The 26,719-nt window shown below is 42.9% G+C and overlaps 2 protein-coding genes across 3 annotated transcripts in view; one reads left to right on the top strand and one right to left on the bottom strand.

Annotated features, from left to right (window-relative positions):
• Nucleotides 1–10,336, bottom strand: part of ABCC5 (ATP binding cassette subfamily C member 5) — an 86,217-nt gene extending 75,881 nt beyond the window's left edge. For both annotated transcript variants that reach the window (XM_028101133.2, XM_028101135.2), the window contains exons 1-2: nucleotides 10,288–10,336; nucleotides 6,426–6,609 (exon numbers count right to left, since the gene is read on the bottom strand). In XM_028101133.2, coding sequence (XP_027956934.1) covers nucleotides 6,426–6,554 — 129 coding nt within the window. In that variant the 5' untranslated portion in view covers nucleotides 6,555–6,609; nucleotides 10,288–10,336. The remainder of the gene's footprint in view (nucleotides 1–6,425; nucleotides 6,610–10,287) is intronic.
• Nucleotides 10,337–20,865: 10,529 nt separating this feature from the next.
• Nucleotides 20,866–26,195, top strand: LOC114207142 (5-hydroxytryptamine receptor 3C-like). The gene is given in 10 exon segments (XM_088018455.1): nucleotides 20,866–20,932; nucleotides 22,064–22,230; nucleotides 22,614–22,658; nucleotides 23,281–23,390; nucleotides 23,640–23,809; nucleotides 24,224–24,384; nucleotides 25,251–25,459; nucleotides 25,630–25,847; nucleotides 25,979–26,029; nucleotides 26,032–26,195. Coding segments are annotated over 10 exon segments (1,362 nt in total).
• Nucleotides 26,196–26,719: the final 524 nt, after the last annotated feature.

Here is a 26,719-nt window from a genome sequence, read left to right as displayed (position 1 = left end):
CTTCTCCCTCTCCCTCTGCCTGCTGCTCTGCCTACTTGTGCTCTCTCTCTCTGTCTCTCTGTCAAATAAATAAAATCTTTAAAAAAAAAATTAAAAAATAAAAAAATAAAATACAGGAAGCTGTTCCAATACTTCTCTTCCCTTTTGACAGAAAGCTCCTTTAACTCAGGCCAACAGGCTCTATTTCCCTTAAGCAGCATTTCCTAGGAAAGCAGCAGTAACCCTACTGCAGCCAGTCCAGCAGAGCTCCTGATCCCGGCAGCAGGCTAGCCTCAGGAGACCCACGGCACTGTGGCTTCATTTCACCACGCAGGAAAGCCACTTGGGCTCCGCACCAGTAACAGAGCTGTTGTCATCTCTGCCAGAGGACTCTGGGCTGCTATTGGAAACCAACCCCCGGCAGCACCACGCCAGATAACCGTATCACACCCGTACTGAGCTTTATCAAGCTTTACAGATGCCTACAGGGAAAAGGAAAAAAAAAAAAAAAAAGAGCAGGTGTTCTTACTCATCCTATCACTGACTGTCCAGAAAATCTGCTGAGTCACTGAATACCAATCAAGAGAAAAATAACGCGGAAACTGCAAATACTAATCTCCTTCATCCTGCTCTCCTTCCTAACAGCAAGTGGACTCCCAGGTAATATTCTTGACACTGAAAACACGAGGGCATACACAAATTCACAGACCCTTAGTCCATACAGAAAAGCTTTCCGAGTTCAAATCTCTGAAAGTGTAATGTACTAGACAAAACCATTTTATAACAGTAGCTGTTGCGAGGTAGAGCGGTTAAGGGTGATTTTTGTTTTCTGCTATAATCTTCTACAAGTTGCACAGTTTCTATATTGAGACCATAATTCTTTCAAAATAATATGTCTTAGAATGATATTTCTTGGTAAGAGATTAGACTCACGTCCTTGATCCCCGGGATATAACTTCAGCTCACCAAAATACTTCAAATCATTAATTATGAAAACTCCAACCAAGGCTAGAGGGTCAGTCTAACACGGACCTAAAGGAAACACCAGTGAAGGTCACTGGACTTTATGAGTACTTGCTTTGTTACCTTTTCGACAGGCAGAATATTCTAACTTGGTAGAAAGAAAATTTCACCATTTTTTTTGAGAGAAGGGAAAAAAAGAGTGAGCGGTCATAACGGCACATGAGTTAACTTCTGCCTTATTTCCATTCCTCCTCTTTTCCTAGATTAGACATGCTTGTGAAAAACAAGTCACCCTTCGCTTTGGCCTGAGAGCAGCAGGCAAAAACTACCACCACAATAAAAAAGCTTATAGAAGTATCACACAGCTTTGTCTTGCTTCTGCTTAAATTTTAGCTTAAAGCAACTAAAATCCAAACTCTTCGGCCCATTATTCAAGAACACACATCATCTGAAACTCTCTGACCCATCCCTCTACATCTGTGACTCCACACTTCATGCATACAGCCAACAGCACCTACTCTTCCCTATCCACAGCAATTTCCTCTGCCAGTTCTTCACTTCTCCACATTCTACCTATTCCTCAAGTCTCCAATCAACGCTACCTCCTCCTGACGTCTTCCCTGATCTCAAAGACTGAAGCATTCTTTCCTTATTAATTTCCACAGCACCTAAATTACAGTCATCTATGTACATGCCTAGGAGTTGCAGGTTCTACAGCAGGACAGGCAGGCCCCCCCATCAGTTTCTCTTCATCTGCACCAGCCCACTTTGTTCAGGGTTGTGTGTGCAGCTTGGAGACTGCTGAATACAAAGATGAATAAACATCACATCTTAAAACAAACAAACCAGGGCTTGTGGAGTTAGTGATCTACATGTGCAATTGGAAGAAAAGGAGCCAGGAGAATCATGCTTCAGACACAGTCAGTGTTAAGGAGTAGTCTAGACATGAACCTTCATGTGGGTTCAAATAATGCCAGCCTAATGCCAAGCTTAGTCCTTAGTCTCAAAAAACTAACAGCAGCAGAAGGCACTGCAATACGCACCTCAGGATTCAAGGATGTCTGTTAAGCATCACATCGTGAGTGGCCACAAGCATTAACTTAATAGTCCTAAACACAGGGTAAGTGTGAAGATGACTGATTTTTACCTTCATTATCTCTAAGCTGATGGGACACAACTATTTGAAGATGTCACTGATGAGAGCAATTTTCCCAAAGGGTATTCCAAAAGAAAGATCTGGTCACAATACAAAGAAATAGGCAAACTGTGTACTCCGTACCTTTGCTTACAGCTTGAGGGGGAAAAAAAAAATCACTGACCTGTTCAAAATCAGAATTTGTTTCTGGGTGCTCTGCTTCTGACTTATGGTTTGACACAGTTTCACGTTTCCATGTCAACTGAACCCACGAAAGGCTAATGGGGTTGAATAAAACCTTGTTTGCCAATTAAGAGCCACAGATGTAGCCTTATCTTTTGTTAGTTGGAGGTGCTGTTTTTTATTTCTGATGAATACCTGGCATCTGAGAGGTCCTGTCCCAGATTTCCTCCTTAACAACTAATTCAGAAATGATAGGTACAATCATATGACGTGAAACTGTAATCTGTAACCAGTTAGCTGCTTACACTTTTAAAAAAATAAATATTTATATAGCCATTCTGCTTCCCAACCAGAAATTTTTTATCATCTTGCTGGTTCTGTCAGCAAACTGCTAACATATGAGACAAGTTCAAGATAAATGTGTCTAAGAAATTTGGGGTTTTGACAGGTAATACTCAAGAAAATTCTAGGTGGTATGTGAACGTTTAAAAACATTTGATAGTTATGCATTCATTTTAATGTATATGAAAACCAGGCTGCATAAACCTGTGATTTTATTGCTTTGGTCAAGGCTGAGTAAAAAGAAACCCAGTAGATTAAAAGAAATACTTTAACTAAAAAAAGTTCAGAGGGTACAAGGATAAGATAAAAATCATGAAAACAGCACTCAAATTCAAAAGTCTGGGAAACATGAAAGGATAATGAAAATGAAATTCATGTGGACTCCTGAAATTTTATCAAAGCGGTATTAGCCTTCCTGTTTCAAGATAAGACTCGCTCACATGAAGGAAACTTGTTGTCTGGCAGCTGACTTAATAATTTAGGGGACAAAAGGCACAGCAGTGTCTCTATTTCCAGTTCTTCTCCACTGCAGAGGAAAAGCTGGGCTGCCACCGCACATCCTAATGTCAATTCTACTCTAACCACCTGAACAGGGACCCTGGCCCCAGAAATTTCACCAGACCACGTAATAGCTTCCCACGTTCCACCTCCTTCTGCTCTATCAGCCATCCTTGGGCAAGCGTGCTCACTCCAAGGCTTTATCTACATGGATGCACTAATGATTTCAAATTTTTTTCTCCCGACTCGACTTTCTGCCTGTGCTCTACCTACCTACTGATCATTCTATCTGGAAGTGATCGAATTCAACATGTTCAAAGCAAACTTATTCTCACCCCATGAATCTTCTTCTCTTCCCATACGTTGGTTTGGGGATTCATAGTTTTAAATTCTTACCACCAATCCCATAGCCCCCAATACTTCCTTGTCCTTCCAGAGATGCTCGTAAGTATCGCCTCTCTCCTCTCTCCTCCCTATTATGCTTGGACACAGACCCCTGGCCTCTCTCATGTGGATTGGCATAGGAGCCTCTTGACTGCTCCTTGTATTTTGTCTCTCCCTCCTATATGGGTTTTTTCCACACTGTCTCAAAACTAGTCTTCCTAAGATAAAAATTAAGTCTTAAAAATCCCTCTCAGCTCAGTATCATTGGCCATTGGGTAACACAAATGAAAACTACAATGAGATATCAGACATACCTATCAGAATGGCTAGAAAAGCACAATGCTAACACCAAATACTGGCAGGAATGCTGAGAAACAGGATCACTCCTATACTGTTGGTGGGAATGTAAAAGTGTAGACAGCCATTCCGGAAAAGAGTACTGAAGTTTCTTATACAACTAAACATGCACTTAAAAAACCATATGACCCGGCAACTCCACTCCTGGGCATCTATCCAGACAAATGAAAGCTTATTCGCACAAAATCCTATATGCTAATGTTCAAGGCAGCTTTATTTGTAACAACTACACACTAGAAAGAACCCAGAATGTCCTTCAACAAATGAATGGTTAAACAGATTATGGTTCCTCTGTAACATGGAATAGTACTCCCAGTTAAAAGGAAAGATCTATCTGTAATATGGACTGCTACGCACAAAAAGAAAGTTCTGGTACACATAACAAAGTAGATGGATCTCAAGGGAATTACGCACAGTGAAAAAAGCCAATCTCAAAAGTTACATACTATGTGATTCCATCTATATAGCATTCTTAAAATGACAAAATTACCGAGGTGGAGAACAGATTAGAGGTTGCCTGAGCCTGGGAGAGAGGGGAAGGGAGGTGGCTGTGGCTGTCAGGAAGGTGAGGGTAGCATGAGAGACCCCTAGGATGGTACTGTTCTGTGTTCTGACCGTGGTGGTGGTCACACAAATCTACACATCTGGAAAAAACTGCATAGAATATACACACACAAACTAGTGCCCACAAAACTGTAAAGCCAGTTGTCTTTTTTTTTTTTAAGATTCCATTTATTCATTTTGACAGAGAGAGAGAGAGAGAGACAGTGAGAGAGGGAACACAAGCAGGGGGAGTGGGAGAGGGAGAAGCAGGCCTCCTGCCGAGCAGGGAGCCCAATGTGGGGCTCGATCCCAGGACCCTGGGATCACGACCTGAGCCGAAGGCAGACGCCCAACAACTGAGCCACCCAGGCGCCCCATCTTTTTTTTTTTAAGATTTTATTTATTTATTTTTGAGAGAGAGGGAGAGCAAGCACAAGTAGGGGGTAGGGGTGGGGAGGGGCAGAGGAACCTGATGCGAGATTTGATCGCAGGACCCCGGAATCATGACCTGAGCTGAAGGCAGACGCTTAACCGACTGAGCCACCCAGGCACCCAAAACCAGTTAAGTCTTAATAAGGTAGATGATTGTATCAATGTTGAAATACTATACTACAGTGATGCAAGAAGTTGCCATTGGGGAAAGTTGGATAAAGCGTATATGGAATCTCTTTGTGTTATTTTTTGCAACTGCATGTGGATCTATAGTTATCTCAAAATAAAAAGTGGGGGGAACCCACCTCAATAACTTCTAAGACCTCCCCAATGGCCATAGTAAAAGATTCCTTAGCATGGCATGTAGAATTTTCTTTCACATCCTAAGCTCTAGACAACTAGTTCTACAATCTAACATTTACTGAGCACAGGCTATGTGGCATTTTGTATGTATCATCTCATTTAATCCTCAGTGATCCCATGAGTTAGGTTCTACCATCAATACCATTTCATTCATAAACCACTAAACACAGATGACACAGTAGCTTGAAAGCATCCCCACCCAATCACGCTTCGAAGCCTGGCTCCAATGCTGCCTTTGTGAGCTTTCCCAGAGTTAAGTGCTATACTGACAGAGCCCAGCTCTCAGAAGATATTCAAGAAGTGTTTAACATAGGCCTAGACACATGATACAAATCAGTCACAAACTGGCACCCTAAGGACCTGACACTGATCACATTGACTATGTTTCTCCAAAGTTAAGCTTGAATGGGAAAGCACTGTATAATACACAGTGCGGACAGAAAACCCCTATTAGTGAAAAGATGTCGATTAATAAGGCGACGGCTTTCACATACCAAGGAGGAACAGGTAATGTCAGGCTAATGGAACTCCAGTGTCAGCTGCAAAGTTCGCATGTTTCTCGAGTTTGCACGTAACAAATACATGAACACAAACGTCACCTTCCTAAACCCAATCACCCCCATTCTTCCTTATTAGTTACTTATGCAATTGAAGAAAAGGTATGGTTGTTTTTGTTTTGTTTTCCAGCAGAAAGATATTTCTTCCAGTTTCAAATGTGTATTTCATTCCTTTCCTTGGAGAAAACTAGATTCGTATCTAAAGGCTCCTTCACATTCATGGATTTCCTCAGAAAACTTAAGGATTATACTACAACAATCTAGAATTGTTCCAATACTCTGAAATCTGAATGAGTCCCTCCAAAGGATTTGCATTTTAGACACAGACAACAGAGGTAGGGGGGAAAAAAAACAATTTTAAGTACAAGCATGAAGTTCAACGGTTCATACTCCCTCTGCTCCCTTCCCAGCATTCCCACCCCCATCCCCACAAGCTGACTTCTCTTAAGCAAAGCCTTTTCAGAAGGCACCAAAGGGCAGTATAAGCCAGAGAGAGGAGAACTCAGAGGGAGAAACAGGTGGGAGGCCAAAGCCAACCTCTCCTCCTTCACGTGCACCTATAAATTCTTACCAGTGACCTAAAGCCAACAACAAAAATGAAACTTCTTTTTAATGATGCATTACAGGAGAAAAGAAGGTGTAGTGCAGCAAGCAGAGAAGAAAAGGGATTCGGGAAAGGAAATACTGACCGGTCGAGTTCTCTTATATTTGGAGTCCTCGCGGTCTCTGTGAGGCCCAGAAGAGCTGGTTCTCTCCCTCACGTTTCTATAACCAGGACTGGGGATGATATACTCTTTTCCTATGTCGATATCCTTCATCTTCTCTGAGTGGAGGTGCCAGGGCTCACAGACTTTCGGTTTCACTTGAGAATTTCTGAAATTAAAAATCCACCGAGGAAGAACACTGCACGTCAATGATACCAGAGCTTTAAAAATAATTTTTTAAAACCTTTTTAAAATTTCATCAAGGAAAGGTATTTCCTAAGTTGTGCTTAAGCATATGCAAAAGTACTTTAAAATAGGAAAAAACCGGGGGGGGGGGGCGCCTGGCTGATTCAGTATGAAGAGCCTGAGACTCTTGATCGCATCAGGGTCATGAATTCCAGCCCCACACGGGGTGTTAGAGATCAAATAAATAAATAACTTTTAATAAAATAAAAGGAGAAAAAAGGACAAAAGCATTAAAGTTTTCTTAGCATCATATCTACAAAAAGTAATTTTTCAGAAATTTTTCAAGTGCCATTTCATTTTTTATTTTTTTTAAGATTATATTTATTTATTTGACAGAGAGAGAGAGATAAAGAGCACAAGCAGTGGGGAGCCGCAGGCAGAAGAAGAGGGAGAAGCAGACTCCCCACTGAGCAGGGGGCCCGATGCAGGACTCGATCCCAGGACCCTGGGATCCATGACCTGAGCCGAAGGCAGACGCTCAACCGACTAAGCCACCAAGGCGCCCTGCCATTTCATTTAAAAAAAAAAAAAAAAAAAAATTCCAGTGTAGTAGAATCAAGAATTACCACTTCCCACCTCCAAGGGAGAAAAAAAAGATTAGAAAAAACTAAACACACCAGTAGGGCTACTGCCCCCTTCAACTAAACTGAAACCCAATGTATAGAGCATTTAGATAAGTCTTTAAAAAAAAAAAAAAAAAAGGCTTTCAAGTCTGTTCCAAGCATTACAGACTCCACAATTTTTAAATGTGTATCATTCCTCCTACTAAATGTTACTAAATGAAAAATTACAAAGCACTTATTCTATCAACGGTATATCCCAGCTCTGCATTTTTATAATCAAGCAATAGATTAGTTGTTATTTTAAAGCTCCATGAAGTTACATGGATAAAATACAAACCAATATTGCACCTTAACTTTACAAACAAATTCCCCTTGGGGCACTGAAAGTGTTCTAAAATTAGACAGTGGTGATGATTTGCACAACTCTGTGAATGTGCTACCCAAACACTGGGTTGTATACTTTAAAGGGGTGCATTTCATGGTATATAGATCGTATCTCAATAAAGCTGTTAGTAAAATACAATAACAAAAACAAATTCCCCCTCCTGTCCTACAAAATCTTACCTAGTATCTACCTGAAACTCTGTTCTAAACCCCTGCCTGCCTGGCTACCTTTAATCAATATCCTGTATCAACTCTGGTTACTTCTGAGAAAATAAAACACATACATTCCCCTTGAAAACATTTTTCCCACTCTGAGATGGTTCAAAGTTTCCCAGATACAAGCTGATAAAACACCTTTCATACCAGCCTCATTAACAATTAAAGAAGTGTAGCTATGTTGCCTTTTGGATTCCATAAATTCCTACCTATCACTGTGTCTTAAAAGTACTACTCTGCGGACAAAATTCTGACAGCTACAATTCATTTTTTAAGATAGCAGAGAAAAGGAGAATACTTGATAAAAAAGGACTAAATCTCCTCCATACAGACGTGCTTTCAGCACACACAAAAAACCTGACTTCTGGTCTTTCAGCAGTCTGGTTCAAGTACCATTAGTTGATACTGCTAAATTACTTATCTTAAAAAAAAAAAAAAGGTCACCTTGTCCAAGGACAAACGACACCATAAAGAACACCGGCTTACAACCAAGAGCACAGCAATCACGTCACTGAGACCTCATTAAGCCTAAACTATAAACAGACCTGGCATCTGCCAGTGTCCCCAATGTCAGGATGCAGCTGCAGATCAGAGTAATCCTTCTTGTTAGAGGGATCACAGAAGTCCAACCTTCTTCTCAAAAGGTTCCGTAATGGGGTAGCTGATTATGTGGAAACCGAAAAGATCAGTCCTCCTTTTTAAAAAAAGGCAAGAGGAGGGAAGTGAATTTGAAAAGGACACAGCCAAACTAATTCACAATACCAAAGGCCATGTCAAGAACATAAAGCGCATCTCAATTGTCTAAGAACTCACGATAACCAAAGTTTGTTCCAATCACTTTATTTCAAGTTATCCTATGTATAAAGGGGGTGGGGAACAGTTTTCCATTACCTCTAACGCTCTTGTTTCTTTAATTTCCTGGGAAAAGAGGCATAGCCATGAAAGTAGGCAGGCCCGGAGTAGGCACAAAATTACTATCTCTTGGCCTTGAGCATCAGGAGGATTCCATCGTCTGTGTATCAGGGCTGTAAGACAGGGCACCCCGCACGGAGGCCACCCCAGAGCTAGGAATCCCTATCGGTTGTAGAAAGCAACTGAGAAAGGATCACTAGGCTTGACTCTTTTTGATTCTATGTGTATTTCCCTATTTTCCTCTGTTATCCCTCACAGTTGCTCAAAAGTTGTTTTTAAATGCGAACTTGCCTCAGTTATCAAGAAAGGGAAAAAAGGAAAGGTGTTTTGTTTTGTTTTATGTTTGAGTCAGAGCTCTACAATGGCACTAGCAGAATAACCAAAGTGGGAGAACCCAAAGAAGTGCCCAGACTCAAAATCAATAGAGCTGAGGCCATTGGGTCAGCTGCTTTGTTTATCAGGGTTCTCCTTCCAGTGGTAAAGTGTAGACATTCTCCCTACACAATGATGCAGAGGAAACTGCATGGGAGGTGGGGGGGTGGGGGGGACGCCACAGGATTACAAGAACCGTAACTAGCCAGACTGGTGTCTCCAAATTGCCTTCATTACAACATTCCTTAGGTATCCAACTTCAGGAATGTCATTCAGGCCCTGCAGCTGCACAAGCCCAAAGCGATTTGCCACCCTCTTGTAATGCACGTGTTGTGCCTCCCACCTCCCTCACCGTTCACTTAGGCGCCAGACCCCATAACCTTACCCATCTCGCCCTTCAAACCCTTCTGAAACTTTGCCAATCATTCCCGTGCCAGCTGCCTCCTGCCTCCCCACCGCTGTGCAGAAGCCAGATGACCCCCCACCCCGCCCCATGCAATAAGCACAAAGCAACATGCAGCTCTGTGGGGTGGTAGTGGAAAAGCACCGATGACAGCCAAAAGATTTTTGGATTCCATTCGGGCTCTGCCCTGGGTTTGCTGTGCGTACTTCTGTCATAAACCTCCATTTATCCATTTGCCAAAAAAAAACCACGAGAGGATGACTTCTAAGGTTGCTGGCAGCTCAGAGTCGCCGGTGTGAGGCTTGAGCGAGGGTCCCCCAGGCCACCTCCCCACAAGCATGAGGATGGGGGCTTCTCCCGGGCCAGCCTCGCCTGGGATGCCCTGACCCTAGGGCGTTCCCACGGCCAGTTCGGGCCTGAGGAGGCCACGGCGACCCACACCCACGGGCCGCGGGCGCAGCACCCCCTGGTGGCCGCAGCCGGGAATGTAGCCAGCACTCCCGACCACTCATTCCACCCTACTACCTGCCTTCCGACGCCGGGACCTCACCGCGAGCCCTCCGGGGTTGCGCCCCGAGGAGGGGGCGGCGGGAGACTAGAAGGAGGCCAGGCTGCGCTTATCAGGTCTCCGGTTTCCCCCGAGCTGCTCTTATCCCCGATCTGAGCCCGCCACCCCCGGAGGGAACACACAGGGGTGACCCCCGTGACAACCAAGGGAGAGGGAAGGGGTGCGGCGGTAGCAGCTACCTACCTGTGCCCCGGCTCCAGGGCGGCCGCACCGGCCACTCGACCACGCTCCCGAGCATCAGCCCCGGAGCAAAACAAGCCTTTATAGCGGCATTGGCCGCCAGACTGCGCAGGCGTGCTGCACAAAGACTCCCCAAGACTGAAGGGAATTGTAGTCCCCCTTCCAGGAGCCCGCGGCTCGACACACGGCAAAGGACTATATTTCCCAGAAGCGCCGCAGAAGCCCTGGAGGAGGTGTAGGCTGCTCCTCCTTTCCACCGCGCTCCTGGCTCTGCACCATCCTTCTCAGAGCTTCTGCGAGCCTGTCTGGAATCTTCTCTGAGGCCGTGTGCTCCAGTGGGTGGCCGGGAGGGTTGACAGTAGCTCTGTGTGGGCGGGCAGCTCGGTGTTTGTAGGCAGGGCGGACGCGACGGTGTGCGGCCGTTTCTGCACCAGAAAACCCCGTGAAGGTCATCAGCGATCAACCAGCCCCAAATCTTATCTTTTACGGTACTTACCATTTTAACGAGTGTTTGCTCAGGATTCGACCCTGCATTCTGCACTACCACCTTTCTCACTTTTATCCCATTGCCCTTCACATAATCTTGTGCTACCTGGTTTCTAGATAATAAAACGCGAGGATCTCCGTTTCTAGAGTAACAAGAGCCTTAGATCCGGTGTGCCAACTCCTTTTGGAAATCAAACTGAGGTTCCCAAAGAGATTGATCACAGTATTTCTCTTTGTGTTTCATCTGTACATTCAACAGGATCATAACATCACTACTCTGCTGAGTGCTTACCTACTGTGTGGTGCTTTACGTGAAATTCTTGTTTCTTTTAATCTCTGTAACAACATTATGTGTAGGTATATATTTTCCATTTCAGAGATTTAAAAAAAAAAGTAAAGTGACTTGTCCATTTCTATACAACTAGCTAGAGTGGACACCACGGTATCATAAAGCTGAATTAATTAACACGCTGTTCCTACGTAAGGATGGATTAATACCCAATGCAACAGAACAAAGAGTCTAGAAACAGACTCATGCATATATGTAAACATGAACTGACCGGGAAAACATTACAGATCAATAGGGAAAGGAAGAAGTTTGGATAAATAGTGCTGGCACAGTTGGTTATCTGTATTTTTAAAAACTCAGGGAATTACTACATCAGCCCACACAGAAAAATTAATTTCAGGTAGATCAAAGGCCTACCTGTGAAAGGGAAAACTTTAAAATGTTTAGAAGAAAATGTGAAATATCTTTATGAATTTGGGAGTAGAGAAGAACTTCCAAAACAAGTTGCAAAAACAAATAATAAAGGAAAGATCAATACATTTTTGCTACATTAAAATTTAAACTCTACAAGAACCATAAAGTGAAAAGTGAAACCACAAGTTATAACTGACAAAGTTTCTTCATACAAAATATGCGAATAATTTCTACAACTCAATAAGAAATGGCAAATAACCCAGTACAAAAATAGGCAAATGATATGAACAGATAGTTCACACACAGTAAAGGAGACCTGGGCAGCCATTCAAACATGAAAAGACACCCAGTCAGGAAAATAATCAGGGAAATTATAGTTAAAATAGCAATGAGATAATATTTTATGTCCATCTCATGGGAAAACATAAACACCTGACAACATCAACTGTTTTCAAGGATCTGGAAAAACAGGATATTTCACACGTTGCTGGCAGAGTGAGTTATCAATCGATAGAACTACATTAAAGAGCAATTTGGCCATATTTAGTAGATTGGAAATGGGCTAGAGGGTTGTATTGTTAGACCCCTAGCAGACCCTTAAAATGTAGTGGGTTGAAGTCAAGTTTATTTCTCTCATAAGTAAAAGTTTTAGATAAGTATACCAGATCAGTAGTATAGTCCTGCTCCTTGCAGGTGGTCAGAGACCCAGGGTGATGGTGGCTCTGTCAGGTTCAACATATAGCTCCCAAAGTTGTTCTACTCATTGCCACCACCAGTCACCCAGGTGGAAGGAAGGAAAAAGAGAATATGGAGAAGTGTGACTTGGTGTTGAGGCACCAGTGGGGAAGCAACATACATCATTTCCATTCACATCCTATTAGTGACAATTTAGTCATATGGGCACATCTAAGTGAGAGGGAAACTGGGAAGTGCAATCCTCAGCCCGGCAGCTATGAGCCATCTACAGTTCCATTACAATGGAAGAAGGAAAGAACAGGTTTTAGTGGAAACTAATGGTTTCCAGCTCATATGCCTTTCCTTGAACCCAGCAATGCTGCTTCTACATATATGCTTTAGGGTAGTCTTTCTCAATGGAGGCTGCTGCAAGTAAATTAAGCCCTAAACAAAATGATCTAAGTGACTATTTTCTCAATTCTCCCAAGGATAACACATATCTAGTATCATTCTAGATGTCCAAGGGAGAAGTTAATTCATTCCACACAGTGAATACCTTAGGGCATCAGGGCTTTATGCTATTAGCGGAGAAAAACTGCCCTAAAGGGCCACCACACACACAAACACACGCACACACACACACACACACACGGAGATATATTCATTGTGCATTGTTTGCAGTAGTGAAAATAATCTAAATTCCATTAACAAGAAAACAGATAACTAGATTATGGTATTCATACAATGAGATACTACATAGCAGTTAAAGAACATGGGCTATAATGTATCAGTATGTATAAGTCTCAAAAACAATGTTGAATCAAAATAAGTTACAGAAAGAAAATTGTATAGCTCCATTTGTATTAATTTTTTAAATATGTAAAAATGTGATCTGGTTGTTTATGGATACACATATAAATACTTAAAAACATAAAACATACCTGGGCATGATCAACAACAATTTCAAGGCGTCATTGAAGGTATAGCTGGTTTTGGAAGTACAAGAATAAGATCAGAGAGGGATACAGAAGGGGCTTCATTTGTTTCTGTAATATTTTATTTCTTTTTAAAATGATTTGTAGGGGCGCCTGGGTGGCTCAGTCGGTTGAGCGACTGCCTTCGGCTTGGGTCATGATCCCAGGGTGCTGGGATCGAGCCCCATTTCAGGCTCCCTGCTCAGCGGGAAGCCTGCTTCTCCCTCTTCCACTCCCCCTGCTTGTGTTCCCTCTCTCACTGTCTCTCTCTGTCAAACAAATAGATAAAATCTTTAAAAAAAAATAAATAAAAATAAATGACTTGTAAATGTTAAAGTTTCCCAAAGCTTGGAGTGGGTACACAGGTCTTTCTAATATCATTTGTTGTACTTTTTGGTAGTCTTCAAGAATTTCACAATAAAAATGTTTAATATCATAGAAACAAACCATTGCTTCCCTCACTGGAGATATGTGCAACTGAACAGAGGAATCTAGCAGATGATACCTGTATCTATGTCTGGATCTACTGCTGAGAATTCCTGAAACACCTCTGGCCATCTGGTTGGATAGGAAAGACTTTTCCTCCGCACACCTCAAGCCACCTTGCCAAGGAATACTGGTAACTTCCGACCGTGCCTCAAACACTATAAAACCAAAAGCTGCATACCTGATACCTTCATATCGAATAAAAAGCTTCTAAACTCTCCCTGAAATACTTCACATATATTGACTATAGGTTAAAAAAAAAGAAGAAGAAGAAGAATAGATGAGCATTATGAAGCCCTTGCTCCAGGCCTCAATACACTATGATACTGTCTGCCACCGATGGCCTGAGCCAAAGACTTATACTTAACTTATACTTATTTATAAGTACAATAAGACTTATACTTATTTACATGATATTGATTGCAAAGCATCCCCTCCTTAAAATGTGTTTGTGTTGTGAAATGTCTTGGGGGATGATATTCTCCAACCCTCAGGCAAGGGGCTAGAGTGGAGAATCTGTGTAAATCCAGACTTGTACATGTTTTAAAATAATATTTATGTCATGTGATATATTAAAAACACTCATTCATTCAATATTTCATGGAGATACAGTGGAGCTAAAGCAGACAAGTTTCCTACCATCACGGGGCTTAGAGTTCCAAGTCAACACTAATCCAAATTTAAATTATAACTGCGGCAGGTGCTAGAGAAGGAAGGTGTGAATTGCGTCTGAAGGAGAGCCGGAGTTGGTGAGGTGAAGACGGTGGAGGTGGGTGGAGCAAAGAGCACCCCATGCAGAAGAAACAACAAAAACCAAGTGGTAGGAGAAGGAAGGGAACATCTCCAAAGGCTTTAGAGACCATGTTACAGATCTTAGAGGAAGAGCAAAAGGCAACCATTGCAAGGTTTTAAAAAGGTGAGTGGGTTTAGGGTTGAGAAATCAAATTTGCATTTTGAAAACTGCACAGTGGCTGGCAGACTGGAGAAAGAATTAGAGGCAATTAGAATGAAAAGAAGAGTCTAGCTAGGTGTGTCTATTGTCATCCAGTGAAGAGATGATGGTGGTTTGGGTTAGAATTGTGGTAGAAAAGATGGAGAGAAGTGAGTGGGCCCAAAGGAAATTTAAGAGGTGGGGCGCCTGGGGGGCTCAGTCAGTTAAGCGGCTGCCTTCGGCTCCGGTCGTGGTCTCACGGTCCTGGGATCAAGTCTCAAGTCTCGCTTTGAGCTCCCTGCTCCGTGGGGAGCCTGCTTCTCCCTCTGCCCCCCTCTCCCATCCCCTCCCCCGCCCCACTCGTTCGTATTCTCTCTCTCTCTCTCTCTCTCTTTTTAAGATTTTATTTATTTATTTGACAGAGAGAGACACAGCGAGAGAGGGAACACAAGCAGGGGGAGTGGGAGAGGGAGAAGCAGGCTTCCCGCGGAGCAGGGAGCCCGATGCGGGGCTCGATCCCAAGACCCCGGGACCATGACCTGAGCCGAAGGCAGACGCTTCACGACTGAGCCACCCAGGCATCCCATCGTTCTCTCTCTCTTTCTCAAATAAATAAATAAAATCTTTTTTTTTTTTAAAGAAATTTAAGAGGTAAAATCAGCAGAACTTGTTGATGGATTACATAAAGTGCTTTGAGAAAAAGAGGTGTCAAGGATAACACCTAGTTTTCTGGTTGTGAACCTGGATGGATGGTGGTACCATTGCTCATTGACAGGAGAAGTGTTCTACTGTGGTAGCCTCTGATAGCGTCCTCTACCCAGGTTACCAGGACCTAATGTCAAATGGTAATGATCACCTCACATCTGCTGGGGCCCTCACGTTGGATTCTCCTGCCACTTTTGAAGACAAAGTTTCATTTTTGCAGATCAACTTCACAATGAAAGTCATTTTAATGAAATAAGCTTTTTTTCAAGTTAGCTAATAAACTGAATCTTTTATTTGACATCACAGAAACAACAGTGTGAGAGAATGATGAACCTCTCTAACGGTCTTGGGCAACCTAGAAAAGAGAAGGTTTAATATGTCAACAGTGCCAAAATGGGTACAACCACTATGGAAAACAGTATGGAGTTCCCTCAAAAAACTAAAAATAAAATTATCATATGATTCATTAATTCCACTACTGGGTATTTACCCAAAGAAAATGAAAACACCAATTTGAAAAAGATACACGTACCCCTATGTTTATTGCAGCATTATTTACAATAACTAAGATATGGAAACAACCCAAGTGTCCATCCATAGGTGAATGCATAGAGAAGATTATATATAATATATATATTATATGTATATAATGTATATAATGGAATATTACTCAGTCATAAAAAGACTGTAATCTTGCCATTTACAACAACATGGATGGATCTAGAGGGTATAATGCTAAATGAAATGTCAGTCAGAGAAAGCCAAATACCATGTGATTTCATTCGTATATGGAATTTAAGAAACAAAACAAATGAACAGGGGAAAAAAGAGACCAATAAAAAAACAGACTCTTAAATATGGATAACAAACTGGTGGTTGCAGGGGGGGCCGGGGGATTGAAATAGATGAAGGGGATTAAGAGCACACTTACCATGATGAGCACTGAGTAATGTACAGAATTCTTGACTCGCTATATATAACACCTGAAACTAATATAACACTAATATAACACTGTACGTTAATGACACTGGAATTTAAAATTTTTTTAAGTAAATCAGAAAAAAAAGATGTCAACAACGCCAAATGAAAGCCAAATGACATCTTTGCATGTTATATAGACAAAAGTTTCACAGTATTTTCAACAGAGAACTACAGTGGGTGAAAGTGTTCACAGCACTATAGACACATTATGATAAGTCATATCATATAGTCACTTTACGAAGGAAAGAATTACACACTTCCCACCTTCATAGTAATAATGTCCCAGGTTCATTAGCAGAAAGGGTAGTAGTTAGAAAGAAATGAAGAACTGCTTTTAAAAAAATTTTAAGTATTGTTATATTGAGAAGCACTATCAAACTGGCCCAACAAAATAACAGGTGTTCAAAATTAGCTCCTTGGGACACCTGGATGGCTCAGTCGGTTAAGTGTCTGCCTTCTGCTTGGGTCAGGATCCCAGGGTCCTGGAAGCGAGTTCCGCGTCGGGATCCTTGCTCAGCAGGGAGCCTGCTTCTCCCTCTGCCTGCTGCTCCCCCTGTTTGTTCACACACACTCTCTCCCTTCCTCTCTCCCTCTCTCTCTGACAAATAAATAAATAAAATCTTTTTAAAAAATCAGCTCCTTCTTAAAAAGAGGGGGAAATGGACAACAATTATCTAATTTTAACAAAACAATATGATCCACCACATTAAATTAGTGTTGTGTTGATTCTACAGTCTTGTATGTGCATCATCTGTAAATTTATTCTGATTTTATAGTAGTATAAGAGCTGTGCGTATAAGGATTTTATATGTGATTTTATGAATATACTTTTTTTTTAAAGATTTTATTTATTTGACAGAGACACAGCAAGAGAGGGAACACAAGCAGGGGGAGTGGGAGAGGGAGAAGCAGGCTCCCCGCAGAGCAAGGAACCCGATGTGGGGCTTGATCCCAGGACCCCGGGATCATGACCTGAGCCGAAGCAGACACCCAACGACTGAGCCACCCAGGTACCCTGAATATACATATTTAAATGTTATTACAAATAATTCAAGTCAACATCAGGGGCTTAGGAGTTTTGTTTCCCTCAAAGAGGTCTAAACCTTATTCAACTTCGGGAACCACTGAGTGATAAAATAAAACCAAACTTCAGCTAAGTATACAAGGCCTTCCATGATCTGGCCCCACATCATATCACAGTTTCATTTCCTGTTACTCTCCTACTCAAATCTGAGGTCCTCATAACACTGTAATTTCCATGTTTTTACTTTAGCTGTTCTCTCCACCGGGAACAACCACCTAAATCTCCTCAGCTAAAATAAGCATCATAGCCCATAGACAAGCCTTGGGATTTTAATCCTCCCAGAATGACAACTACTGGTTACTTACTCAATTGGATTAAATGATGCTATATGTCTGACATCTCTGCTGGTAAGATGTACATGGGGGATTCTCCCATATTATTGAGAAGTATGGATGGGCACCTGTCAGGTCATAAAGTGGGAAGCAACAGTGTCCCACTAAACCAGAGAAGCCAAACCAAAAGTGCAGCCAAGATGGAGCCTTCTCTCTAAAACAGGCCTTCACAGGCTGGAAGAGTGATCACTTCCAGTCACTCCCCAAAACTTCTCAAGTGTTCTTTATAAATATGGGCTTCTGGTGAGAAAAGATAAACCACTTCAGTCTACACTTGTTATAACCTTTTTGGTGTGAATATCTGCTCAGGAAAATTAGAAATCTATGCAGGCTGTATTTATTTTTCACTCAAAGTAATTCATTTATTGAATACCATGAGGAAAAAATATGTACTCTTAAAACACAAATTATGTACTGGATTGATTATAAGACCACCAATGAGAAAAACCAGCATTGCTTTTCAATTACTAAAACATTACTGTCTGAGCATATTTGAAAAGTAATAATACCAAAACATGTTTGTAAACTCTCAACCTAAAATTAGATCTACGTGAATGACACGTGGTCTACATCTGGTAGGTCACTGATCTAAAGGAAAAGCAAAAAAAAAAAAAAAATGATTGTTCCTCAAGCCAGTTTATATGGCTCATGGATTCAGCAACAACTTGAAATTTAATCTATTTTACTTTCTGTTTGCTTGTAGGTTCTTAGAGTTCTAATCAAATTTCAGGTTTTAGAATACTTATCTAAAAAAATACTTATCTGATTTATTTTTTAATTTCTTGGTTTATTCATACATATGATGCTTACATTCTATATCCCATCTGTAGAATCTTCAAGTTGTTTTTTCTTCTACATTTATTCTATTTACCTAAAGCAGTGTTTCCCCAAAATAATAGATGAAGTGTTAGTCCTGCAAGATATTCTGAGAAAAAGAAATTCCCGAAGTCAACTAAGTCTGGGAAATTGTATACATGATATTCAAGTCACATGAACATTTTAGCTAAATACTCTGAGAAATCCTGAAATAATAAAAACTATTTAGATTTCTTTAATTCAGTATTTCCCAGACTTATTTGAACTTGAAGTAACAAAAATAATTTTTTAGAAATGCATTCAACATCCTGTAGAACTAGTGTTCCGCAGAAAATGCTTGGTGAAATGCTGATCTAAAGTCACCTTAACCTCCCCAGAGGTTAAGATTCTCAAATGATGTAGAAGGCTGCTGGAGAGAGTGAGGGATGACCCTTACGGTAACCAAAAGCAGAGCGAGGCTGGGAGAAAAGACTGATGCTCACAGCAACCAGGGTTGCTGCAGTCAACCCAGACATTTTAAGTCCAGAAGAGTCCATTCAGGCTGAAGCAACCTGAGCAATCTCGAGAGAGCCAGAGTAACAATAACAGCTACTATTATTGCCATTTTTACTTTTATTTCTGCTTCAATTCCGTAATTACTCAGAATGGGAAAGGTACCACACAAACATTATCTCTAACCACATAAAACCCCAATATGAGAGATAAGGAAACCTTTGTTACTGCATTCTTCCAGCTCAGTCTGTAAAGTTTCTTCACTGAAGCAATTGTTCTCCCCTCCTCCCCTTTTCTAGATTTTATTTATTTATTTGACAGAGAGAGAGAGAGAGAGCACACAAGCAGGGAGAGCAGCAGAGAGAGAGGGAGAAGCAGGCTCTCTGCTGAGCAGAGAGCCCAATGCAGGGCTCGATCCCAGGACCCTGGGATCACGACCTGAGCTGAAGACAGACACTAAACCGACTGAGCCACCCAGGCGCCCCTTCAGTTGCTCTCCCTTTGTTCTCAAGCCACCCATTACCCTCTCTGGAGCCTTCCCTAATGCGACTAATTCTAGTATAAAACAAGTTAAACCCTACTGATGACTTTGGTCTACTTAACCATACCATGTCTGGTTTCCACCATGAATCAAATAGTTGTACATGCTAGGGGCGCCTGGGTGGCTCAGTCAGTTGAGTGCCTGACTCTCGATTTTGGCTCAGGTCATGATCTCGGGGTCATGATCTCAGGGTCGTGAGATTGAGCCCTGTGTCCAGCTCGGCAGTCAGCACAGAACCCGCTTGAGATTCTCTTTTTCTCCCTCTTCCTCTGCCCCTCCCCCTGCTTGAGCATGCAATCAATCAATCAGTAAATAAAATCTTTAAAAAAAAATAGTTGTACATGCTAAATCTGACGAGACCTGTGATCACCTAGGCATGGCATGGTATTTTGAAATTAATTCCCAAAGCTCTTTTAAAATTATACAAGAAAATCAATCTTAACACTCAAAGGCAAACTGAAATGCCTAAAAAGACCAAGCAGGTAACATAAATAAGGGGAGCTGGTCGGGAATAATCAATAGTTGGTGACAGACTGTGTTGATCTAGAGAGAAAGTTCCATCCAAAGGGCATGACCATTAACTTTGGCAGATTGTTGTCAAGTGAAAACATGAGACCAGTATTGCTTGATCTTATTTTTTCAAATGAAGCCAGAAATACAGTTTTTGTATGAGATCTCCCAATTTTTAATATGTTGACCACTAACTAATTTCTTATAAACATTAGCAGGGCCAAAACAACATTAATTTGCAAGCTGTTCGCTCATGTTCTCATAAGTCAACTTCTACTAAACATTGCATTGCCTCTACCACCTCCCCTCTACCCCACTGATCACTACCTCCGACCAGTAGACTTGAGTTGCTTTTGACACACTCAAAAAATCAAAAGCTTGCCAGTACTGAAGTCATATTTAAAAACCTCAGAGTCAGAAGTTGATTATAAAAAGGAGGCCTCCAGCCCCCGGTTTTTTTGAAAGATGGTAGCAAGTTTAAAATAAGTGCATGTGCCCCTCGAAAGCTCTGGCAATTATTATGTGCCTTTTCTATGATGCATTATATGCCAGACTGACTCTAAGTATGAGTAGACCATTAGCACTGCTCTAGTAACCAAATTTTTTTTCTTCCTGCTCTCCAAACTGATTTGTCAGATTACTTTTGGAGATGAGATTCAGGCTCAGATAGGGCACAGGGTGGGGTAGTCCTCTGTGACCTTCTCTCGTCACCAGGGGTGCTTGTTAGAGAGGTGGCTAATGCCACCTGATACATGTATTATTCAAAGCTAGGGTTCGAGGTGTGGCCTGTGGTCTTTTAAGATCAACATCATCACTAAGTCCCCAGAGAGCCACATTATCTCAGAGAAGAGCCAAAGAGAAGAAGATGGGAAGAGGTGGGCTCCATGAGAATGGATGCTTCCTCTTCCTCATTCTCTACATGCTGCTTCAAGGTAAGAAGGGGGACAAGAGCAAAAACAAAGCAAACATACGGCTTCTGAGAAAAAGACAAACCAGGCTAATTTTGCTATTCCTAGATAGTCAATGCTTGGTTGCTCATTTTGGTAAAAATGAAAACTCAGGACATGGGCAGCTTTGTACCTCTTTGTAAGATCCTTATCTCCCTGTGCTTCGCTTGGTCTCTTCTCTTTCCCCATGTCTTTCTCTTTCCAGGCATATAACCTAACTGCATGTTTCTGAGTATCAACTAGTGTTAAAAAGAAGACAATTTTTTCTCAGCTCTCTTGAAGTAAATTAAATGAAACAGAGAAAAAGCTAAAGGGAAGAAGGTGGTGAGTAGATCTGCCATGAGAAAGGGAAACTTTCAGTAAAATTTTTTTCAATGTAGATTATTTTTCTCATTCATTATTGAAAATGGACAAGGAGGGTTAATACAAATCAGAGATAGATCTGAACAGACTGCCAGAAGATGTTACCACACAATTCTATATCCTGCATCGCAAGGTATGACTAGAAAAGGGCTAGGTATAAGATGGGTATCAAGGAACTCTCTTTAAGATAGTCTCGGTGGTGAGAACCACTCTGGTTTGGAAGAGAACAATCACAGCGCACAGTAGAGACACAGTAAATTCTTATTAACTTGGAAAACTGAGTTCCTTCCTTAAGGTCCCACATACCTCACACTCCCTACCTGATTGCCTTTATCATTAATTATCATCTATGCTGTGTTAATATAGTGAGGAGGAGAACTGTGATTGTAAAAACTGTCACTGACATCACCCAAGTGTATCAAGGACAGAAATGAGCAATGGAAGGACACTAAGCGAAGGTGAAAAGGTTTGTGGTGAGATTCAGGACACTGAAAAGTGGTGGTCAGGGCTGAGTTTGCCTACATGTTTGGACGAGCTTTGCATGGGGACAGAAACAATGGAATTGAGGATGGAGCCCTGACTCAGCTCACCTCATCAACTTCCACCATTTGCCTATGAGCCCAGGCCACATTCCCTGGTTCAGGTAGGAGGAGCTCACATGCTTCTCCCATGGCCCCTGTTTTCTCTTTGTGCAGAAACACCAGCCAGTCCCCAGTCCTGTCACTCTTCTCACAGGGTCTCTGCTCTCTGCAGGAAGAGGAGACACATTCACAATCAATTGCTCAGGCTTTGACCGGTACGGGGTGGATCCTGCTGCCTTCCAAGCAGTGTTTGACAGAAAGGCCTTCCGTCCAGTCGTCAACTACAGCATCCCCACTCATGTCAACATCTCCTTCACTACTTCTGCCATTGTGGAAGTGGTAAGTCCTGACTCAACACCGTAATGGGCTAAGCAGGAGTAAGCAGTGGGTTCCCTGCTTGAATTTTATAAAATGAAAATCTCATTCTTTGGGGTGGGAAGACATGACAAAGAATGCTTCATGAAGTGACATCATGGCAGGTAAAATCTGTCCCTTTTTGGACTACTCCATAAGAAACATAATCCCAATGGACTTTCATACTTTTTATTTTCACTTATATTTTCCTTGTACCCTGGATTCTTTGACTTATATTTTTCAGTGGTTTATGATTAAAAATCACCAATTGCCACATAAAACAGCCTTGGAAATGAGTAGGAGATGGGTGGTGGCATTGGACTTGACTTCATGGAGTCAATGATCCCAGATGAAAATTGTTTTTTCAGGATGCACAGCTTCAACTGATGGCATCTTTCCTGTGGCTAAACGTGGTATGATAGACTGTTTTCCCTTTACTATAGTACTTCCCTTTTTCCACTCCCGGGCGCAGATTACAATGGGTAAAGCTGAGAATACCGACGAATTAGACAAGTTGAAACAGAGCCAGACTAACAAATAAAAACACAAAACTTCCTGATTATCCTGCCAGTTTTGGAGTGCAGGGAGAAGGTAGCATAAACCAAGGTCATGGAAGATAATACTTAAGTGGCTGCATCCCAGGGACTCCAAAGCTAAGATCAAGGTCTCCCTTGAGAGCACTGAGGGAGAAGTAGAAGAAAGACTTTGTTAACGACGTAGTGATAGCTGTCACCGGAGAGCGGGTAAGAGAATGAGGAATTGAGAGAAAAAAGAAATGTAGGGATGCCTGCGTGGCTCAGTCGGTTAAGCGGCTGCCTTTGGCCCGGGTCATGATCTCAGGGTCCTGGGATGGAGTCCCACATCGGGCTCCTTGCTCAGCAGGGAGCCTGCTTCTCCCTCTTTCTCCCTTTGCTTGTGCTCTCTCTGTCAAATAAATAAAATCTTAAAAAAAAAAAAGAAATGTAAAGTGCAGGAGACAGAGTGTAACTAAAACTAGTTCCTACATCATTTGTCCCACACCATGGTTTCCTATAGATCTGGTACAATCCATTCATCAGGTGGAACCCAGAGGAATGTGGGGGCATCAGGAAGATCAGCACAGCAGCTGAGAATCTTTGGCTTCCAGATATCTTCATTGAAGAGTTGTGAGTATCAGGGCTGAAAAAAAGCAAGAAGGAAACCCTATTTCCAAAGAAGGGAATGATATAACCAATAGGGGGCACACAAAGACTCAGTTTAGAAGGAGCAATGTCTGAATTGGACTTACAAAACCCCCAGAACATAGCTATAGGTGGAAGGGGGAAGTCCAAATGAGTGGGGTTGGAGCACAGGAATGGTGTGACCTGAGAAAGAAAGACCTACACTATCCACCTTCCCATCCCTCTCACATACAGCATGGATGTGGATCAGACAGCTACAGGTCTCATGGCTTATGTCAACAGTGAAGGTCTCATCAAATATGATAAGCCAATAAAGGTGGTCAGCATCTGTAACCTGGACATCTTCTATTTCCCCTTTGATGAACAGAACTGCACTCTCACCTTCAGTTCATTCATCTACACAGGTGAGTGAGGCTCTTTATAGTAGCCTATTGAGAGACAGAGAAGGGGTGTTTTTTTAAGACCTTTTTTTAAAAAGATATTTATTTATTTGAGAGAGAGAAAGAGAATGAGAGAGAGCACGAGCAGGGTGAGGGACACAGGGAGAAGCAGCCTGCCTGCTGAGCCGGGAGCCTGATTTGGGGCTGGATCCCAGGACCCTGAGATCATGACCTGAGCTAAAGGCAGACACTTAACCAACTGGGCCATCCAGGTGCCCCCAGAGAAAGGGTTTTGAGAAAGAAGAGGCCAGGAAGCTGGGAATAGTGAGGAGGATCTCACTGAAAGGGGTGTGGAAGCTAAGTGGTAAGGAATTCAACAGTCTGGGAAAGGGGGTTGGGAGCATTTGGGAGGCTGAGTTGTCTGGGTCTCCTTTGCAGTGGAGAATGTGGTCTGGGGCATGGAGAAGAAAGTGCAGGAGATTTCGAACACATCAAAGAACCTCATTCGGAGCAAGGGGGAGTGGGTACTTCTGGGTAGCCACCAGAGAAGGATGAAGATGACTGTGGGCACCAACCAGTATGACCAAATCATTTTCTATGCGAGCTCGGGGGCCATGGTTGTGATTGTGGTTGTGATGCGTAGTTTATGTCCCCTACCAGAAAGTAAGCCCTCCCACTAGAAAGTAAGCTCCATCAGGGTAGAGATTTTTATCACTTTTTTCACTGATAAATCTCCACTACCTGCCGGCAGAAAGCGGGAATTGTGCCCCATTCAAGATGACCCTTCCACTGGGCTACAGTATCTGGAATGCAGTAAATATTGATTAAATAAATCCTCCCAGAGGGGGGAAAAAAAGCTCCCATGGGAGTGACTCAGTGAAAGTGAGCTTCCCAACTCCCATGACTATCAGAACTCTTCAGAAGGCAAGAATTTTTATGTTTATTTTTAAAAAGAAATGGTGGAAAAGTTATGAAGCACTGTCTATAGGATATTATGCTTCCAAATCCTGGTGACCCCTAAATTATCTGCCACTGTCTTGCTTTCCCTCCCACTGGTCTTGAATGGCCACCAGCAAAGTCACTAAAGATTAGACTTTGATGAGGAAAGCAAGCAGTAATACAAGGATAAAATACACATGATACCTAAGAATTTGGTCCCACAGTCCTGCCAAGAGCCCTACATAGATAGGGCTAAAAATGGAAGTGGAAAAATTTGACACCTTGGGATAGCAAGGAATGAGGTACATGTCAGTGGTAAGCAGCATGGCAGAATCCAACCCTGGAAAGGCAAACTGTGGTGATTAAGATGACTTTGTTGGAAAGAGGGGACAGTGAAAGGGACTTGAGGTAACATTTCCTTCCTAGACAGTTTGATCTGGGACATATCTCAACCCTTGATCTTAACTGGCTCAGCAGCCCCCCAGCCTATTCCTCACTCGCTCCCCTCTCTCCTCCCCCCCCCCAGGTGGCCATCAGGCATAGGCCCAGACTCTATGTCATAAACCTCCTGGTGCCCAGTGGTTTTCTGGTTGCCATCGATGCCCTCAGTTTCTACCTGCCAGTAGAAAGCGGGAATCGTGCCCCATTCAAGATGACCCTTCTGCTGGGCTACAATGTCTTCCTGCTTATGATGAATGATTTGCTCCCTGCGACTGGCACCCCCCTCATCAGTATGGCCCCTCCCTCCATCAGGAGAATAAAAGCAAGGTGGGGGTGGGGTGGGGACATGGACCAATGGAACCAGGTCAGAGTGAAAAGAAATCCTGGAAAGGGCCCTCCGGGAAAGGAGGAAACACAAAGTCCTGGGAGGTACTTCTGGCCCTCACGCAGACCCATCTTCCCTCCAGGTCTCTGCTGTGTCTGTCCCTGATGGTGGTCAGCCTGGTAGAGACCATTTTCATCACCTACCTGCTGTACCTGGCCACCACCCAGCCCCCACCCATGCCTCGGTGGCTCCACCCTCTGCTCCTCTGCTGCACCAGCCCAAGGAAATGCTGCCCCACTGCACCCCAGAAGGGAAATAAGGGCCTGGGCCCCACCCCCACCCACCTGCCTGGTGAGGGTTCAGCACTGCGTACATTTCCTCTTCCCACACCTCCACTCTCTGCTCCTGTCTCCTTTCCTGGCCCCCTCCCTCCCCAGGGGCACTTCATGGCCCATGGCTGAGTCTCTGTCTCTGTAGGTGTGAAGGAGCCCTGGAGTTGGTGGGGAAGGTGTCAGGTCCCAGAAAGGCAGAGTTAAATGGGAGCCTGAGTCAACAAGGGCCCAGCAGGAAGAAGAGACTCAGAGGCAGGACTTGGTCGACCTGTGGGTGAAGTTCAGCCACATGATGGACACCCTGCTCTTCCGCCTCTACCTGCTCTTCATGGCCACCTCCATCATCACGGTCATCGTCCTCTGGAACACCTAGGCAAATGCCCACTGCAAGCTCCAGTCTGGAGCTTCTCTTGCCTCTAAGAGCTCCAAGCTCCCATGTGTGTCCAAATCCCAGCCTCAAAGCCCTGGCAACCACCTTGTTTTCGACTCAGCCCTTCCATGCAGTTTCAGAACAGACCTGGATGATTGCCTATGCCTCCCAGAGTTAGGTCCTTGCTCCTGCACGCCATCAGCCCCCTTCATTCCTCCCTTATGTGCTGCCTGCCTGGCTCCTCAGGATTCAAGTTCCTGGAATACTTTCTTGATTGACTCACTCCCAATAAACCCTTGCAGAAAGCATTGGCTCTTCCCTACATTATATTACAGTATCAAAAATCTTGGATTGCGAGTCTTCTTGGAGAAGCTACTCATTACCACAGTAAAAGGGATTTTTTAAGTCTATTAGGCAACTTGTGAAAGCAGGGAGAGGGGAGTGAAGGGTTCAAAACCTATTACAAGGAATTATAATAAAACAGGGATTAATCTCCTAAATCTAGTTATCCTGGATTTAAGCTTTAG

This window comes from Eumetopias jubatus, unplaced genomic scaffold (assembly GCF_037043125.1).
Source record: "Eumetopias jubatus isolate StellerSeaLion01/CBP00866 unplaced genomic scaffold, mEumJub1_p1.0 scaffold_1, whole genome shotgun sequence".
Classification (NCBI taxonomy): Eukaryota; Metazoa; Chordata; class Mammalia; order Carnivora; family Otariidae; genus Eumetopias; species Eumetopias jubatus.
This window is presented reverse-complemented; position numbering and strand designations above follow the sequence as displayed.